Genomic DNA, 20,252 nt, shown 5'->3' on the forward strand with positions numbered 1-20,252 from the left:
AAAAGCATCCAAAAAGCAGCATTACATGGAACCCTTAAGAACTTTACTGGTGTGCATTTTGAGACATGACAATGGCACTGACATATTTTAAGATGTGTCAGTACAAGATATTTTCAGTTAAGACAGCTTGAACATGCATTTTAGTCAGACTGGCCTGTGAATCCGGGGGATAATGTTTATATAACGTTTGCTGTGCTCTCTTTTCACAGTTATGAGGGCCATACTTACACTTCCAAAGCATCTCTTCCATTTCTTCTTCCTTCCAAAACAAGATAGTCATTAAGAGGGCTCTGAACCTAGAAAGAACAGAAGTATATTCATCCGTTTTTGTATTTACACCGTTAATTAATTTAAACTTACTCTTTCAAACAACAGCCATGTCTATTAAACGTGGTCATTAAATTATGAGAAGGGTCTGGCTGCAGCCTCGCACTTGCACTCTCAGACGTGCATTCTCAGGAAATCATGCGTGTTGCCAATGGAGACAAGACGCTGTGGTGGTAATTAAACGATTAAAACTAATTTTATACTATAACATACAAGGTCCTGCAAGAAAAAGACAAGACCCGCAAAATCCGTCGCCACAGAACAGCAGAATATGAACGCAATGCACAAAGTCTCTCGTTAAGCGTTTTCCTCCTTTTATTGTCAATTTGTATGTGAATTGTCACTAAATAAAGCATTTAAAAAGAAAAGAAAAAAAAGAATGCAAGCCTGAGAATGCAAGTGCAAGGCTGCAGCTAGACCCTCTTGTAAATTATTGCACTCACCATATTAGCGCCGCCATCGTCTCTCCTCAGCTGGAATCGCGGCTGCTGTATGAGTAAAATTAACTTACACTCATCATAAACAACATCGAGTGAAAAAGAAAAAGGAAAAGACGAAAATAATCTCAGTCGAACTCGCTGGTCCGGGTTTCAAGCGCGGTTTTGTCCGCTGCAAGTGCGTGAGAAAACTAGCTAACGTTAGCTAATGGATGAGAAATGTCCCACTTTAGACAAACAACAATTTTCGCCTATCACAAACAGTCTCTCGAGGAAAAGAAAGAGCGATAAAAGGTAAATGGCGGAATATAACGTCCATACACCTAACTTATCTAAAACAAAGTTTCCACCTTCTCACCCACAGCTCGCTGAATTCACACACAATCACACAGTGACAAAACGACATCGTTAACTGACTCGCAGCACCAGTGTGAGGAGGCGTGCTCATGATATAAACTTAATAATATGAGTTAATTTAACCTTGATATTTTACATTCGTCACAACAAATATGTCTTAGTTGAGCTCTTAATGAAAAATATTTATATTTATCAATGTTTTGAACTAAAAAAATATTACTTGAAAAATAAAACAAATAATGGTAAATTTAATTTAAAGACAAATTATGAATTGGATGAAGTACTGCTTGAAAAACTTTTTTCAGTGTAGCAACTATGCATTTAACAGATTGACAAGCTCTGATTAGTACATGTTTTCTTGCATTGCTCTAAAGTGAGCCATTCCCAGCATACCACATCTTGTTTTACAGACTGCTATGTGTTGTTGTGTTGCAATAACACTGCTGATCTATGTTAACAAGATGTTCCAGGATGTAATTACTAAATTGCTGGAGTCTTTGCGCTATATAACACAACAGTAGATTTGGTTTGAGTTTGATCTCCCTTGTTGTGTGTGCAGAGAACCTCTCAATCCTCATGCAACATTTTTTTATGAGATTAAATTTAGACTTAATTACAAATACATTAAATTTAAGTTAAATTATGAAATGCATTTTATTTTATGAATGTTTATGAATTTTAATTTGAATGGTAAAAAAAACAAAAACACAACTACTACAAAATATTTTAACATTGCATGTAAAAAAAACTGTTAACTGTCATGTTATGGCAACTGCCTAATATTTGTCTAAATACATTCAAAACAAAACATTAAAAACTTAAATCAGTCATTTTAAATGCATACAGACATTTAGGGCATCACTATAATGTACATTATGAAAAATGATATTACTGTTAAAATGTGCTAAAAAAATTACAGTTAACATTGTTAACTTATTATTTTTTTTAAATAACTTTGCCTTTGCCATCATCTAATACTCAGTTAATCTAAATGTAAAAATTGGAGGGGGAAAAAATCCACTATCTAATAAAATATCTAATATCAGCTGATATACATCAATCTGGCTATCTGGCATGAGTTACTTAGTAGACCTTCCCTTGGATCTGCACCATACTCGCACAGGACACTTCTGCTGTTCTCTGCTAACAGCTTGCTTTGTAAACAACAGACCATATTTCTGAGAACTCGGTGGAAATGGCCTGCTGAGTATCCAATTATAAGTTCATTGGAGAGACCCCTGATGGGGTATCATCACCGTGGGTGATTGTAGGGACATGAAATTGATCCTGCTCAGGTCTGTAAGAATTTTCAGCTATTATCTTCTTTTTTTGCTTTTTGGCTGTTACTTTAAATGCATCTTGCCACTGATTCAGTCTAGACGTTCTAGATTCTGTATCTATCTGTATGTATGTTCTACTGTTAGTGTTATCTGTATGCATCAAGGGTCTGAGAGTAACGCAATTTCAATTCTCTGTGTGTATGTGCTGTACCTGTGGAAGAATTGACAATAAAGCAGACTTGACTTGACTTGACTAGACGAACTGGTGGAAAGCTGTTTGTAATCTCTAGTATCACATTTAGAGATTAATCTACAAACTACAAGCATCTTGGATTTAGTGCAAGAGTTGTTTTTCACTGAGTTCAAGCATATGCATGCACAAAATGTCCCCAAAGGGAGGTTTTGGCACAAATTTGTCAGCAAACAATTTCTGTGTGCACACACAGATGCAAAAATGCAGTGTTATAAATGTGTGTTTGCCAAGTTCACAGTTACAACATCAACATCACTGTAATGTATTATCCACCCTTGCATGTGCATTATGTCATCAAAGCCTATGTTTTCTTTTCCATTTTTTTTCTTTCCTCTGTTTGTCTGTTTTAAATCTGCTGAGATTATCCTCAGTTCCCCTCTCTCAGTATTCACTGGAGCCGATCCGTTCAAGCTGGGGCTCTAATCATTCGTAATGATTTCCTGTTGGCTTTGTTTGGAGAGACAAAGTAAATGCCACACCTGAAGCAGAGATTTTCAATACAATGCTTCCTTTCTAGTTTTTCATCCCTCTCTTCACTCTTTGTAAGCTTCTCTCTCTATGAGTCATAGGTTTGCTTTTAGAACAGTATGTATCATGACATATAATTTAAAATGATTTAAATTTTAAAGGGGTCATATGATGCAATTGCAGTTTTGCGTTTGCAAATCCACGCCCTCCTAAAATGCCTCGTTTACACACGCCCCCACATATCTACGTCACTGTGTGGGAAGATTTGCATAACACCGCCCAAGTGTTTACGCAAAGAAAGAAGGCGTAACTTTGATTCTCGCTGTAGTATTGTTGCCGCTGCCGCCATGTCGTGGAGACGCTGTGTGTTTCGTTGTGAAAGCGAAACTACTTTGTTTGGCCTTCCAAAAGAGGACACAACTAGAAATCAGTGGTTAAGTTGTATTTACAACACTGTTCCAGAACAGTTCAACCCAAATATTCAGATGTGAGCAACGCATTTTACGGAGGACTGTTTCCTGAACCTTGGAGAGTAGCCTACAATGCTGTCTGTTCTGACTCACAGCCTGTAAGTATGTTTTCATATTTAAAGAATTTGCCACTGACCATTCAAACGCGAATTTTTCCAGATGATACTACAGCGCATATATTTTTTGCTTGTAAATATTCTAGTATCTTCTGGGACAAAGTGCAATTATGGGACTTAACCACATTAGAGGGAAATGTGGTTGAATTGAACCTGTCCTTTATAGATATTAAGTATGGAAACTATGAAGAAGGTGGTAAAAAAGGTTTGTTGATTAATGTTTTACTTTTGTTAGCGAATAATTTTATTCACAAATGTAGATTTTTAGGGGGTAGGTGTATCTCTTATGTTTTAAATAGGGCTGTCAAGTGATTGTTTTTTTAAAATCTAATTAATTACATAATGTGCCAATTAATCAAAATAATCTCAAATTAATAAGATTAATTAATTAACATGCACATCATGTGCCGATTAATTAAAGATAAAGTTGTTATTAAAGATAATACTTATTGTGTTAATTTAGAAAAAAAACACTGAATAGACGTTGCAAAAAAGTAGCTTTAGAAAGAAATATATGTAGCTTTAGAAATAAATATTTTAATTCAACATTAGGGTTGCAAAGTGGTGGAAACTTACCGGTAAATTTCTGGAAACTTTCCAAAAATCCCTGGAATATTCCAAAAAATCCTGGAAAGTTTCTGGAATATTTCCAAAATTTACTGGAAATTTTCCACATTTTTGCAACCCTATTCAACATACAAAAATACAAATAAATAGGCTTGTGAAAAATAATTCTTTTTAAAAAGAAACAATACTCTAAATATAAAACTAAAAGCGCCAGTAGGTGGTGACAAATCCCTGTCTTAATAAGTGAATGATTCAGTCATTCATTCAATCGATTCATTCAAACGGCTGATTCATTCAGAAACGAAGCAAGTGACTGCCTTTATGAATGGCTCACTGAATCATTGATTCAGTCGATTCGTTTAAAAACGTGGATTCTGTGTGTTGATCAGAGATGCACAACAGTTACTGACAATGTGTCTAAAATGTAATTATTCACACCTTATCTTAATTTTTACTGTAGGTAAAAACTTTTGTAACCTATTTTTGTCTTTCTAAATGCCAATGATGATTCTGAAAGAAAACACGCTGTGTTTGTTATAGTAACACGTGCAACTTTCATGCGCATCTGATCTGACTAACATTACCACACGCTTGTATTTTTTTATGATCAACATTTTTATTCAGATTTAGTTTCACATCAGAAACATATATCACAATTCACAGTTCCAGAGAACTATGTACAAACAGATGCCATGAAGCTGTCCACTTGTACCAAAGGAGAGGAAGAAAAATAAAAGAAATAAAATTCAGATATGCATAGCAGTAATGTCAACTTTCCAGCCTATCTAGCAACATCACAGCAATATTTGCCCAACTCCGAATAGTGTTGTCTTTTGCGCCGTTGAGCCTGGCAGTGGTACCTTCCAGCAAGGCAATGTCTCTGAAGTATGATAGCCAGGTAGAAGTTGTGGGAATGAATGGTTCTATCCATAATTTCAAAATAAGGGGGTAGGTGTATCTCTTATGTTTTAAATAGGGCTGTCAAGTGATTGTTTTTTTAAAATCTAATTAATTACATAATGTGCCAATTAATCAAAATAATCTCAAATTAATAAGATTAATTAATTAACATGCACATCATGTGCCGATTAATTAAAGATAAACCTGGCAGTGGTACCTTCCAGCAAGGCAATGTCTCTGAAGTATGATAGCCAGGTAGAAGTTGTGGGAATGAATGGTTCTATCCATAATTTCAAAATAGTCTTTTTGGCAGCGGTACTTGCAGCTGATAAGGTCCTTTTTTGATGAGCATTCAGCTGGAGAATGGAATACCACACGCTTGTATTTTAGCGTTGCTGTTAATGTTGTGGTTGTTTAAGCAAATAGTTTGCTCCATAAATTAAGTTCAACAGCATTAAGTTGAAGAGGGTAAACTTTATCTCTCGACTGAATCTGCACATGCATTTCAGGTGTTCTTGCTCTCTCCAAGCAATAGATGCCTGTCTTTGAATGAGCGTTGTAGCGTATTCTTCAAACGCTCCGGTAATGTCAGTACGACCCATTTCAGGGGCTGCCAAAAATTTAATTCAGTCAGAGCTATAGAAATACATATTAATATTTACAAGTAAATCTCCATATTATGCATAGGTACTAGGTAATTACTCTCTGAGTAGGTACTTCTTTTGAATAAGTGTTTTTGGATGCAGCCACTCACTTGTTTCATTGTGGAATAAATGAGCATTTTGAATGAAACAATTCAGTTGAGTGATTGATTCAGTGATTTACTCATAAAGACTAGTAAATTGTCGCCACCTACTGGCGTATCAGTGTAAGCTCCAGACAGAAAAACCCCCCACCACTAATATATACTGTATATAGTATATGCTTTTTTTTTGTATATATTTTTATTGATTAAGATATTTCTTATTTACTCTCATTTAATCAGTTGCCTTCTTACTGCTGTACTCTATAAACCCTACAATTCTGACTTGTTAATCATAAACTAAACTTTTAGTTCATATCCTAAAGGCACATCAGTTTAATTAAGCAGCATTAATCTAATGGACCTAGTCCAAACAAAATGTGTATGTGCTGGTTGCAATCCTCTATGGACCCATGTTACAAGACTCATCGTAAATCCTCGAAAGTTTTTCATATTTTAATTTGTTTTAAATGTATGTACATTTATAACAATATTCTTTGTATTATATCACCTTTGCATCAAATTACAAAAAAAAACAGTTAACGCTAATGCGAGGGTGTTTCTAATGCAGCGTCTATGGGAGGGACGGTAAATTTGACATCGTACTCTCTTCTGACTGCCGTTATCAGTCTCTCTCAATTTTTTTTCCTTTTATTGAAAGTCACGAAAACGCTATCGTGGAGTTTTTCTTTTGCTATTTGAGCAAATGGGAATGTAAAAAATATATTTGTAGTACGCTCCCATTCAGTGCTCTTCAAGTTAACCCAACTATGACGACTTCCGCTGCTGAGAAACCCGGAAATGTGAAAAGGGTCCATTAAATAGTGTTAGGTCTCTTGTCTTTCTGCTAAATGTCAGAGCAATTTTGCTCTGAATTGCTCTCTCCTCTCTGGAGGCTACAGTACGGCTGGAATTGCAGACAGATTTAAGACGTTGAAGGGCAAATGCAGCACATCTGTCCACACGCAGATGTCATGTGAACATGATCCACTTATAGGGCACTACAGCCTGCCTTCCATGGAGATTAATTATCTATGTTTTTAATGCATCATCCTAATACTCCGACAACTATGCATTAGCTTAATCATTTTAAATAATTTTAGTCAAATACTTTATCACAGTTGTTTTTCTATTTTCTTCTCTCTCTCTCTCTCTCTCTCTCTCTCTCGCTCCAGTGAGATGAAGAAGGCACTGGTTGAGGAGGGCAGTCGGTCTGTTCTGCTGTCGCGGCAGCACAGGTTTAATGAGCGCTGCTGCATCCGCTGCTGTTCTCCCTTCACGTTCCTGCTCAACCCAAAACGTTCCTGCCTGGACTGCTGCTACAACGTCTGCAAGGGCTGCTGCACATATAGTAAGAAGGACAAAGGCTGGCTGTGCTCCGCCTGCCAGAAGACCAGGTCAGTATTGCCACGTTAACAAGAGCTGTTGTGGTTCGGAGACAGAGTGAGCGTGAGCTCCGTCAGGGGGCTTTAGTGGGAAACACCTGCAGGTAAAAGGCTCATGATGCTTCTGGTTGTTATCAGGGTTTAAAAACTAGGGATACATGATAAAGTGGTGCTTTGTCAGTTATAGGTTGATATCAGATATTTTTTAATTGACAGTATCAGTCAGTATTGGATATTTAATTTTACATGCTAAGTTCTCATACAGTATTTAAATTTTTTTTTACATTAAGATTACCTTTGCCATGTCTAATTCTCACTTGAAGTGAATCTTAAAAACACTAAAAATTTAATAACAGTTAAATAACTTTTGCAAATCTAAAAATGAATATAAATTTTTTGTAATGTACATTATAATGTTGTGATGCCAAAATTCACTTGTAACATTTAATAAAATGTATTTGTTTTTAGCAGTGTATTTTAATTTTATTTAGACAAAATAGTATAGATTAATCAGTCAGAATTTTATTATTTGATGATCCCTAGTAAACACTGAAGACTGAAAGTCGGTTTTCTAAATAAATAAAAACATATATATGGACTGGCAAAAAGAAGTTAAGTATCTTTTTACACAATTAAAATAAATAAAAAAGAGCCCAGTTAATTTACAATAAAATAACAAAAATGACATCCTGATGGGTTCAGGACTGGTTCTGTAAATGGACTGTTTGTTTTACTGTGAAAATGTGCTTGTGTTTATGTTCATGAGTTGTGTCTCACATATATTTCCAAGCACCTTTTTGTAGCACCCAGTAGTCATTTGAGCATTAGTGAGTGTCTGTGGCTGTGGGTTTGTTTACACACATGGTTTAGTGAAAGACAATAAGTGCAATAACCCTCCTGTCGAGGGTTCGGATAACACTGTGAAGACTTCTACAGTCATCAAAATACTGTAATTATGTATAATGCAAGTATAGAGCACGACATGACATTGCACTCAAAGGCCTTTGTAAATGTCACAGATTGCTGTAGGTCAGAATACTACTGAACCAAGACAGAAAATATTTTTGCGCTTCTTACATGCACACTAATGGACAAATTCTGGCCTGCAAACATATAAATTACCTTAGAAAACCTTCACTTTAGGTTCAACTCATTTGATTAACCAGTGAAGGGTGACTTTCTGAGATGTGATATGAATCTGTAGTGCTGTGACATCGTTTTTAATGAAACCCAAGAGCTTTACGCTTCACACACTGTGCATGGAAGGTTACTATGTCCTACAAAAGTCCTGCATTTCTGTACAATACGTTGTTGTATTTATTTATTTATTATTAATAGAAGGATTTTTTCTTCTGTTTCCTGTCTTATACATACACACTCACACTTAAACAGAGATTACGTCCATCAGTGAAATTGAATTTTGATACTATGCACATCCACTTGAATCTTCTCTGTCCACACATAATATTCCAGTTTTAATTCCAATTTTAACTGCAAATATCAGTGTATTAGTTAGATCATTACTGATTCGAAGCAGGCAATTTCAATTTATGCTATGCTTATGGACAGAACAGGTATATGTAGGATCTAAGCTATCTGTATACAGTATTTGTGTGGCTTCTTGTCTAGTTCATTAAATAAATGCATAAACAAGTAATTCCCATATAAGGTCTATCTTAAAGTTAAATTTTTTTCTTTAGGAAAAAATATAATTTGCCCTCAGGGAGTGTCTGTACATTATGGTAAAAGGACACAGAATGCTATTTTAAGAATGAAAACAACACTGCAATCTTTAGCAACATCTCATATTTCTCTGCATAATTCTTTTTTTCTTTTTAAACAGATGATTAAAACTTGGTTGTTGATATAATGTTGGTAACATAATTGTTGACTGATAATTATTGAATGCTAAAATTCTTGGCAATTTTGGTCTGCTCCCTGGACCATAAGAATAAAAATTCTTCAGAATTTTAATTTTCTTTTTGACAATATTTCTTACTGTATACAAAATAAACAATAATCTTATATGTTCTCAGCAGGCAATTCCTCTGAAAAAAAACTCATTTGAATTCAAACTATTGGACTTCTGCTATTGGTGGCATGGCAACATGGAGCTATTTGTTTCTTGAGCAGTGAGAGTCTGAATATTAGTGTAGCACAGGCGTAACCAGGTCTTTGATACTGAGCATGCTAAAAAGTGCCTTTGACTGTCTATGACCTTTCTTTGTATATATGTTTGTGCGTGTGCTTGATTATAGGACCTTGTGTCTATGATTATAGAACAAATGTCATGGTCTTCATAATCATATGTTATGTACTTGTATTGTCAAAGGTTTTAATAAGTGTAATGTAAACAGAAACTCAGGAATGCTCTTAAAAATGCATTATAATGTGGCCTTGTTCCCGTATTTCCAGGCTACTGAAGACACAGTCACTGGAATGGTTCTACAATAATGTGAGAAGGCGTTTTAAAAGGTTTGGCAGTGCCAAAGTATTAAAGAACCTCTACAGGAGGCATGCAGCCGAGCATGAAGCGCTAGCAGAGCTTACAGGTACTCGCCATCTGGACTATTGTATGACCTTCCTTGAAAATTCACACTATGACAATTTATAATGTATTTTGATATATATTTTGTTTACATGTTGCATGTTTGTAGAAGATGCTCCATTTCAAATGTCATCTGCATTCAGTGGATATGTCCGTTTTAGATTTTCCTTCAAGCCCTAGCTCTGTCTTTTTCACAGCTTATGGTTGCATGTGCGCGCATGTATTTAGCACTAATTCATGAGGGTTAAGGAAAGAGCAGACAGGGCTTGTCTGGTCTGACTTGCTCCCTCTGTATCCAATTTAACAGTAGCAGGATTTCTGAGAATTATTCGTGTTTATGGAGGAAGGGTCACTGTGCACTTTGATTATGACCTGAAATATCCTTTACCTCTTGTATTCCTAACATTTAAATAACGAATCAAAATCAAGCATATACACATAATTCTATACAGTAATTACTTATTACATTAACAGGTAAATCATTTATTCACTTGCCTAAAAAAAAAAAAAAAAAAAAACTGAATATTTCAATTGCTATTCAGAAAGATATTATTCAGAAATTGAAAATGTAATCATTTTCTGCTCCATGTGCACTGGAAAGTCAAAGTATACAGTGCATTTTTACAGTTAAAAAACTACTGTTAATAAAGCCAGAAAGTAGTAGCCAGAAATATACTGCTAATTCACAATATTTTTACTGTGCACCCTTGTTTGGAAGTGTAAAAAATCTCTCTGAATATGTTTCTCTTCCACGCCATTTTGAAGCTCCTTAGCTTGTGTTTGTGGACACAACACTAAATGAGTTACGATCTATGTCCAGCCTCCATTTCAGTTTTGCTGTGGTCTGTGAGCAGAGAATGTCTTCTCCATGAAGAGGACGGCAGTTTAGAGCAAGGCCAATGCCACATTAACTATGGATGACCATGACTGTGGATGTTTGTCACCTCCCCCTGTAACCTCTGAGGAACAATAGCTCTCTGTGGAGGAGAATAAAACCATTACAGTGACAATGAAATATAAAGAGCTTTGGCCACAAAACACACTGCACTATGTGGTCAGGCTTTTGGAAATTTGATGCAGAAAAAAGCTAGGAGATAATCTGTTTGAGTTTAACGTCGGAATAAGAATGGAGCAATAAGCTTATAGCATTATAGGATAGGTTTTTAAGCTGCAACATCAGTCTTCAGCTTATCTCATAGAAAAAGCTAGATTCATAACATTACTTTGATTTGATCTCCTCAGCAGAGTGTAGGCGTAAACACTGGCTTGAATGTAAAGGGCAGATGTTTTTATAGAGTGGTAGCCGGTGACTTCAGAGGCAGATTGGCCTTCACTGGCTTGAGGGGAGCACTTTAAATGGCTCTATGTAGAGCTGAGTGCTCCAATATGCCAGTATTTACCAATCAAATGATTTGTCATCCGACAGCTCTCTGAGACTAAGACAGTGTCTGTCAGAGAGAGAAAACTGTTGACACCACTATAAAATCATGTCAGAACTGGAAGTGCTGTTGAATTTCTCAGTTTATCACAGGAACAGTTTGTCAATGACACTAACAACAACAACAGAAATGTTTGATGCATATAGTTGTACTTGTTTTTTCTCATTTAATATTGAGCAAAAGCTGTCTATTCCACTCTTGTCCTACCTTATTACTCTTGAGAATATTATTTTAATAATGGATGAAAGACTATTAGGAAAAAGTAGAAACTAAATTTAGACATTTTATTATGTGGATGTTCTTTTTTTATAAAAGGTTGATGCCCTCAGAAATCGAGGCATTAAGTATTTCTTCATGGCATGCAACATACATACACTTTCTAAAGTTATGAATGCTCTGCAACTGAAAATGGATAGATTATAAAGCGTTGTAAAGTTTCTCTGATGAAATCACCTGTAACATTTTTTGCACCAACAGAGGGCAGCACTTGTGAGGAGAGTGTCTGCAATGAGAGTAGTATGTATGAGAGCGACTCGACGTTTTACAAGCAAAGTGAAGGTTTGTGATCAAATATTTGATTAAATATGTATGGTTTGTTACTGTATATCAGTAGTTTCGATTTTATTAGTTTCATAAAGTGGACATTTGAAAACACTTGACAATGATATGCCCATTTTCTTTGATTTATTATGTCTTTAATTATTATGTCTCTCTCCAGAGCACAGCATGGCTGAGACTATTAATGTGGCACAGCGGGTGGCAGAAGAGGCCATAGATGAGGCCATTGCTAAGGCTGAGATCCAGACTGGCAGTCAAGTAAGACTTTTCCATTAATAGGCACAAGATTATTCATTCATTCATTCTTGCTATTCAGTAACTTGCAACGTTTGACATGGCAGCTATTTGACATTTGCTTTTGTAGGAGAAGCAGAATGAAGCTCATTATTTGCGAGAGAACAGAGGAGAGCTGATAGAGGACTTGACCACAACTATAGTACAGAAAGTAAGTAACACGTGACAGCAATGACCTTTCATGAGTGTAGAGTTTTACATTGTGTAGAATTCAGTGTGTATTAAGCAAGAATCCATGAATTCAACAAGGACGCATGAAATTGATTAAAAGTGACTGCAAAGACATTTGTAATGTTACAAAAGATTTCTATTTCAAATAAATGCAGTTTTTTTCTTTCTATTCATCAAAGAATCCTAAAAAAAAAAAAGTGTCAAGATTTCCACAAAAATATTTAACAGCACAACCTTTATATAATAAGAAATGTTTCTTGAACACCAAAGCAGCATATTGGAATGATTTCTGAAGGATCATGTGACATCTGAATGTATTAAGATCTGGGTATCTGTATATATTCACACTCTTGGTTTACATCAAAAAGATAATGAAGAATTGTATTATTTAACATATGTTGAATAGGAGTATATGTGTTGATATAATATTCAATTTAAAATACTTTTTGGCTATATATAATTTTAAATGATTATATTAATTTTTAATTATCATATTATTGTTTATCAATTTTGACAATGTTTGCATAAACCTATTATATTGGAATATTTAAACATCAGATTGTCCGCCGGAAAAGGGATCAACAGACTGATGAGATGCAGTCTGGATGTAATCTGAACCAGAACAGCGATGGAATCTCTCCTGATCAAACCCAGAGTGCCTTTGATGCTTCTCTCTGGGTACAGTGGCTTTTTATTTCTTTTAAAGGCTGAATCACCTGCAATTTTGCAATGCTTTTGGTTTGTTCTTTTGCTTTAATGTTTGCTGAATGAAACGTTTCCTCTCCCCTCAGAGGTCTCGCTCAGCTTTCTGTCTCATGACTGATGAGAAAACAGACCAGCATGCTAACACTGGGTCAAGACCTTCATCTTCTATAAGTCATACTCTGGAAATGAAGGAAGAAATGATGCCTGTCCAGGCCATGCCTAGCTGGAGGAGTGTCGACCGACTGGACAATTCCAGTTAGATCCTTGACTTAAATCCATATGATTCTCAATCACAGTTAATTAACTTCTCATGTTTATGACAGAGAGATTTTAAATTATTTAGAATTTTTTAAATGTTGACTACCTTCATTTATATACATGTGTAAATGCTGTTTATATGTCTTCAGTGTTACAGAGTCCTGATGGTAACTGGATTGCTTATCAGAGCAACCTGCTCTCTCGACCAGGCCTTTTAACTAAGCGCAAAAGTCTGGTCTACAGCGTCTTGGAAAGGGAGTCTGGCGTGGTGTCAGCTTACAATGAGATGGGCTCAGAAACAGAGCCTGAAGCTAATGGGGTCTGGGGAGCTGCACTGGAAGAGTTTCTGCGTAAAATGTCTGCCAATAAGCAGTTGGGTTACCCAGAGTCCTACGGCCATCAAGCAACCTTGCCTTTGAATGCACAAGCACAACATCTCACTGCACACACCTTGAATGCTGATGCTGAGAACTCCTCAGGACAGGATGGGCCGCCACCCCTGTCCCAGAAAACTGTGCTGCCCTTCTTGAAGAGAAAAGTGCCACTAGAACACAGGCGACCCTCATCCGCCCGCCGCTCAAACGTCATGGATATCAATTTCAATCCAGGAGGCGCTGAAAGCAGTGAGGATGGCCTAGAGGACAGCAGTGTCAAAAGGTCACGGCGAAGGAGGAAAAATAAGAGAGAGGAGGCAGAGTGGAAAGGACAGTCGGTAACAAAAAATAATATCTGAAAATGTTTTTGTATTAAGTTCAGTTTTATACCCTTTATTACACTAATACAAGTTTTCTGAACCTATAAAAATAAAATAAATGATTTTATTGTATCAGTAGAATACACTTTTTTTTGTCATTTCATGACTCTGATTATATATTGGCAGGATTCCAATAGCCACCTCTTAGATGCTCTGATGAAGAGGCGTTATGTGAAACAAGACTCAGCATTGCATGGCACTTCAGACACTGCGACCCCTGACATCTTGAGCTCTGGAGCCGTGACCCCTGATCCATTTGGACTTGGTCTCAATTCTCCCAGCTATTACAATCAAGGGGCCCTTGGTGTAGTTGGATCTTTAGATCAGGAGTTGACTTCCAAATTGAAAGAGCTGACCAGTCAAGTCAGAGAAATGCAACTTTCCTCCACTGAGGATGAACTGGACAGGTTGGAGTATCAAATGGGGAATGAAGAAAATAAGACAAACACAAAAGTGGGAGATAAAGTTATGGGAGATGCTTCATTGAAGATTGAGGCTGATTCAAAAGAAATATCAGATGAAATTGAATCCACAAATCAAGTGAGATCAACTGAGATATTGAAAGATGGCCTGACTTCCATACTGAGAGTGTTGACCAGTCAGGTCAGCGAAACACTACTTTCCTCCACTGAAGATGAACTGGACAGGTCTGAGTATCAAACTGAAACCAAGGGTATAAATCGGTCAATAAGAACTGAGCTGCTGGTGGTAAATGACAGGACAGATGGAACCAAAATGATACAATATGATGAGAAAACCCAAAACCATGCAGAGAAATCAGAAGAAAATAGATCAGAGAAAAGGCAAAAGGACACTGTGGCAAAGCAGGACATTTGTGAGCAAAAGGACACGGGTGAGACACAAATGTCAGAAGAAATGAGCTCTGCGAGCCAAAAACAGACACTTGCTGAGATCGATACACAAAATGAGATGGCTAGAGAGAGAATTGAAGAGACAAAGAACGAGCAAGAAGTTCAGACTGAAGAGAAAAAATCTGAAATAAAAGATTGTGGAAATGCAGTTGAAGGACAGCAGAGCAGAGCTGAGAATACAAATTCTGAAGATACAGAGGAGACAGAAGACAAACAATGCAGCAAATCATCAGAAGAGAAAGTTCAAGAGAAGGACAGCAACAGTCGAGGTGACTTGATTGAAAAAAGGGAGGCACAGCGGTACCCCACAACTCAGCACAGCACCCCATATGGTCAGGAGGAGTATCTGTCACCGGAGGAGATCTACAAGGTAACAACTAACTACAGTGTATATATACTAAACGCTACATGCTGCAGTAACCTTAGTTGCTTGCAACTAACATGCTTTTATTTAATCTGCTTAACCTATTTCTCTGAAGCTCTTCTTTATTTCTTATTTCTTTCTTTGTCTTCTGCCCCTATTTGATCTTTGTTAGGATGCACACATGCTGGACATAGAGAAAAACCTACATTTAATCTCCAATATACTACAACAGGTGATGATTGTATACTAATATGGACAGTTTGCTCTTATTGATGCACTCATAATTTACTAGGATAATTGTACATATTCCTTTCTCTCTTTTCTGTACTTTTTCATCTGCTGTCTGACTCTGGGCTCATTATTTATTATATTTGACATATTTTACATTCTGTTAGAGCACAATTAATCAATAAATAATCATGAATATGATTATGGCTACCACATAAAAAATGTGGATTATAATATTCTAATTAGATTTATTCAAGTTTGGTCAACGTTTTTTTTTTTTCACAGCATTTAGCATTGTAAGCAATCACAGATATGTTGGTTGAGCACATTGAGCACACGCAATGGCCAGTCGGAGGTGTTTAAATCCACTCAGTGGCACTCAAATGGCAGATTTGTTTTCAATGCAAGCTCACTGACATCCGCACACTTGCAAATCCTCTCATTATAACCTACAAAATGTAGACACAATGTAAATAAGTATGGAAGCCCATTTCTGCTACATAACCAAAAAAAAATCATATTTTCCATAAAATGTAAAAACTGACATACTAAGATAAAAGTGATGATTTAGTATGTAAAAAATTTACATTTCATACTTTTTATGTCATAATTATGACATACTAAGTCATAATTATGAGGTAAAAGTTGAAATCATAACATAATCAGTCAAAAATGAGATAGTATGTCACAATTTTGATTCTTTAAATCTCATAATTATTACTTTTTATATTCTAATTGTGGCTTTTTATGTCATAATTAAGATTTAACAAAGCATTATTTTTCTTATGTGGTTGGTAATGGGTTTCCATAAATAAGTGATTCAGTTTCTCAGCCTGTTCCAGATGTATTGTCTACATAAAGAATATGGCATGCAGTTGGCCCATCCAAAAAAGTAATTTAATGTAAATTGTATTCATTAAATCAGTATTAATAATTTAGCTAATTCAGGTGTTGTCACACTAGACTTGCCCCATGCCCCATTCATTTCCATTTATATGAATGTGAACGTTAATGTGTAAAGTTACAGTACCTTCTTCTGTGTATTTATCGTAAATAGAAGTACTCGGCCACATCACTGCGCAGCATCACCACAGAAGTGCTAAAAGTACTGAATGCTACAGAGGATCTGATTCACGGATCTGTGGTCGATGGACAAGGCCAGTCAGACCACAGTGACCTCTCGGTAATTCCCCCTGCCGAGGCCAGTAGACTGAATGAGCAGCTCAGCGGACTCGAGGAGAATGTACGGATTCTTTCAGAGATTAACATTTCTCATGCCACTGGGCATTTATGAGCTACTTCTCAATTTATTCAGATTCATTTCACTGTGTGCAGGTGTATGTGGCGGCAGGTACAGTGTACGGGCTTGAGGCTGAACTGGGGGATCTGGAGGAGTGTGCGCGCAGCATCAGTGGATCCACCACTGAAAGTGAGCTGTCTCATCTGGAGGACCAGGTGGCTTCTGCAGCAGCCCAGGTGCAGCAGTCTGAGCTCAAGGTGTGTTTGGCCTGGATGCTGTGCTCTCTCTCTCGCTTTCTGAATCTCAGCAGCAGCATCTCATAGCTCTGAATATGCAGTTACACTTGAATTAATGAGTAATATAACAAATGTTATTGTTTACTTAAACTATTTAAATTGTTTTAGTTAATTGAAATAAAGATAAATTAAAATGTAAATATAAATATTAGATGAAAAACTTACAGAAATGTTGCCTTGGAAACTAAGTGAAATTAAAAACAAAAATGAAATAATGAAATATGGGGGTAGAATTGTTGCATTATTCAAAATAAATAGATTATGATCCACAAATAAATGTAACGCGATTAACAAAAACCAAACATATTCACAAAATAAATAGAATGAGAACCACAAATAAACATGAATGAAATTCACAAATAAAAAAAAATTAGACTTGCTAATAAAAAATATATTCACAAATATATTTTTATTCTACAAACACAACTTTGCCCGGCATTTATTTGTGAATCGCGTCCTGTACATTTGAAGAACGCTGTGTGCATTTGTGGATCGCTCGCTGTGCATTTGTGGATCGCTGCGCGTATTTGTGGATTTTGAGACAATTCTAGCATCAAGCCAATCAGATAACAGCCACACTTCGCTGACCAATCGTAGCACATTCTCGCTATAACCAATCACGTTTTGCTTTACAATCAGGGTGGGAGCAGATTCATTTTGCACCCCTGTTGTTTAAGGCTTCTTTATATTTCCATCAGGATCAGTGAATGAGGATAAACTCAGGATTATACACAATTTATGATCATTCACAGATCCCAAGCATCATCAGTAATACCCTCGCGACGCGTCCAAAGCAAATAGAAATCTAATGCGATGCTGTTTACTCTGGACAAGGCGCGATGGCCACACGATGAAGGACAAATGATTCTCACATTTGCTTTGATGCGTCCAGTTGCAGTTACAGCTGTTGCAGCGCGACATGCAGCGAGCAGAGACACGGCGTACGACATGGCATGGCTTATTTAGCCTTTTAAAGCACAATCGCGGTAACAAATATAGGGCATAATATCATATATAATATAAATGATGGGCCAAAATGGCCATCTGGGTACCTGTCTCAGCATCACTGTAGCGCAGGAGACTAAAGCACAATCGCGGTAACAAATATGGGGCATAATAACACGTATAATATCAATTATGGTCCAATATGACCATCTGGGTACTGTCTCAGCATCACTGCAGCGTGTAGTAGGCTACTGGAGTTTTGCAAGTGGACAATGTAAATAAAAACCTACTTTGGATGCTGTTAAGTAACTTACAAACAAAAGTAAGTCTGATTCATATGAAATATTGTTTGCGTGATCAAGTGTTTTAACCAATAAATATCTCTTGTCTTACATTTATATCCATTTATTTTCAACACACCTGCACCACATTTAAAAAAAAAAGAACCAACCTATATATTTTCCTCCCCAAACAATGGCAATAACTTGTAATACTTTTAATTAATGTTTGAAAATATTATTTAGAATGCTATATCCATTTCATCCAAACTGCTTCACTGAAAAACTGGAAAACGCTATGTTGGCTGTTGTGTGAAGGCAATTTAACCTATTACACAAACTCACATGTTTATCATGAGGTTGAATCCAGTAATTTATTAGTCAGTTACTTATTGACGCTTTTCTTTCCATCTTGATTGACGCTTCCATAACGCATTTGTATCCAGTATAGCATTGCTCCTATAGCCGTGATTTAAAGCGCTGTTTCTCTGGAATTTTCAAAGGCATGTAAATATACTGTGGGTTGGCTTGTACACAGTCTAATGGTCTAACGAAATCCAAATGTAAACATCTTTTACTGTATACATTTTTATGGCCCTTATATTTCCTATTTGAGCCAATGCATATTATGAATGAAGATATTTCAGGAAGAGACCCCCCTGATTGTAAAGCAAAACGTGATTGGTTTTTCAGAATTACTATCTAAAGCTGAAATAAAAATAATTTAAAGCTTAATGTAAATAAAAAAAACTGAACAAATTAAATAAATAAATGACAAAAGCACATAAAATCACGAAACCTGAACTAAAATTTAAATAAAAACTCAAAATATAAGGATAAAACCAATTAAAAAATATAGATAAACATTATAAGAATATAAAAATAATATAAAAATAATACTAAAATATAATAATGTAGATTTCCTTTATACAGTACATGCTATATACAACTGTATATACTGTAAACTATACATACTGTATAGAACTATGCAAACATACTAACCATGGTGTATCAAAACTGCCAGTAACATTTCACATAACAGTCTTTCTGCAAAGTGTTTCTGTTCAATAAAAGCAGTCATTTTCATATCTACTTGCTTTGATCTGTGCTATTTTTTCCAGGTTTTAGACATTTCCTCAAGAATTGCTGCTCTGAAAAATGCAGGTCTTAATGTAACTCCACAGACCCAATTTACCAAGGTCAAGACTACAAAAACCAAGGTGCTGTCTTCATATTTTAAATAATATCCATACACATATTCTTACACGCTCATATGACTAATTATGACTTTAACTGTCATAATACTTTTGTTTCAGACACAAACCATTAGCTCATCTCGGAAACTGAGGAGGCGTCTGCCAGCACCTCCAAAACAAGGTAAGATCTACTCATAATCAATACTGACAACTGACATGTAACCTGTGTAATTACAGGTGAAATGTCTAATTGTTTTATTTTAAAATTCTGCAGAAATTATACCCATCATCTTTATATGCGCTTCATTTATTTCTGTTGCATTACTCAAAAGTCTAAAATAGTTCAAATCATACATCTGTCACTGAAAATGATTTGAATTTCCAATTTTATCTGTAAATTTCAGATAAAGAAGCATAATGAGGACAGTGGGAAACATCGGCAAGCATCATCACAAAGTTAAATAACTACAAACTTAAAAAAGCCACTGATCACATGTGCCTTGAAGCTCATGGCTCATAGATAATATTTTATGGACTCAAGCTCTGGCTGACAGATTCAGATAGACTGATGTATCGCTCATCCAGTGATGCCATTTTACACAAACAAATTACTCTTGGATAGGATTGCTTTAGTACCTCTCTCCCCTCATAATGTAAAATAAATAATAAACTAAAATAATGTAAAATTATACAATGTTTTGGCATATTTTACCATTACTATGAATCAAGCTCATCATTCGATTAAGTCTTTATTAATAATAACAAAAAAAAGTATTAAGTACTGGGATAGTTCACCCAAACATG

The 20,252-nt window shown here is 36.0% G+C and overlaps 1 protein-coding gene across 4 annotated transcripts in view; it reads left to right on the forward strand.

Moving 5' to 3' along the window:
- The window catches only part of LOC107664060 (rab effector MyRIP-like), a 33,043-nt gene extending 12,843 nt beyond the window's left edge, over positions 1-20,200 (forward strand). The window contains exons 3-17 of one of the 4 annotated variants that reach the window (XM_016454501.1): positions 7,093-7,314; positions 9,718-9,854; positions 11,767-11,847; positions 12,008-12,105; positions 12,212-12,292; positions 12,871-12,990; positions 13,104-13,272; positions 13,425-13,987; positions 14,156-15,271; positions 15,438-15,497; positions 16,551-16,736; positions 16,829-16,990; positions 19,374-19,472; positions 19,569-19,629; positions 19,853-20,200. In XM_016454501.1, coding sequence (XP_016309987.1) covers positions 7,093-7,314; positions 9,718-9,854; positions 11,767-11,847; positions 12,008-12,105; positions 12,212-12,292; positions 12,871-12,990; positions 13,104-13,272; positions 13,425-13,987; positions 14,156-15,271; positions 15,438-15,497; positions 16,551-16,736; positions 16,829-16,990; positions 19,374-19,472; positions 19,569-19,629; positions 19,853-19,866 — 3,169 coding nt within the window. In that variant the 3' untranslated portion in view covers positions 19,867-20,200. The remainder of the gene's footprint in view (positions 1-7,092; positions 7,315-9,717; positions 9,855-11,766; positions 11,848-12,007; positions 12,106-12,211; positions 12,293-12,870; positions 12,991-13,103; positions 13,273-13,424; positions 13,988-14,155; positions 15,272-15,437; positions 15,498-16,550; positions 16,737-16,828; positions 16,991-19,373; positions 19,473-19,568; positions 19,630-19,852) is intronic. The other 3 variants (XM_016454503.1, XM_016454502.1, XM_016454504.1) reach the window with 3 other exon arrangements.
- The last annotated feature ends 52 nt before the right edge of the window (positions 20,201-20,252 follow it).

The sequence above is a fragment of the Sinocyclocheilus anshuiensis genome, unplaced genomic scaffold (genome assembly GCF_001515605.1).
Source record: "Sinocyclocheilus anshuiensis isolate Anshui unplaced genomic scaffold, SAMN03320099.WGS_v1.1 scaffold23, whole genome shotgun sequence".
NCBI lineage: Eukaryota > Metazoa > Chordata > Actinopteri > Cypriniformes > Cyprinidae > Sinocyclocheilus > Sinocyclocheilus anshuiensis.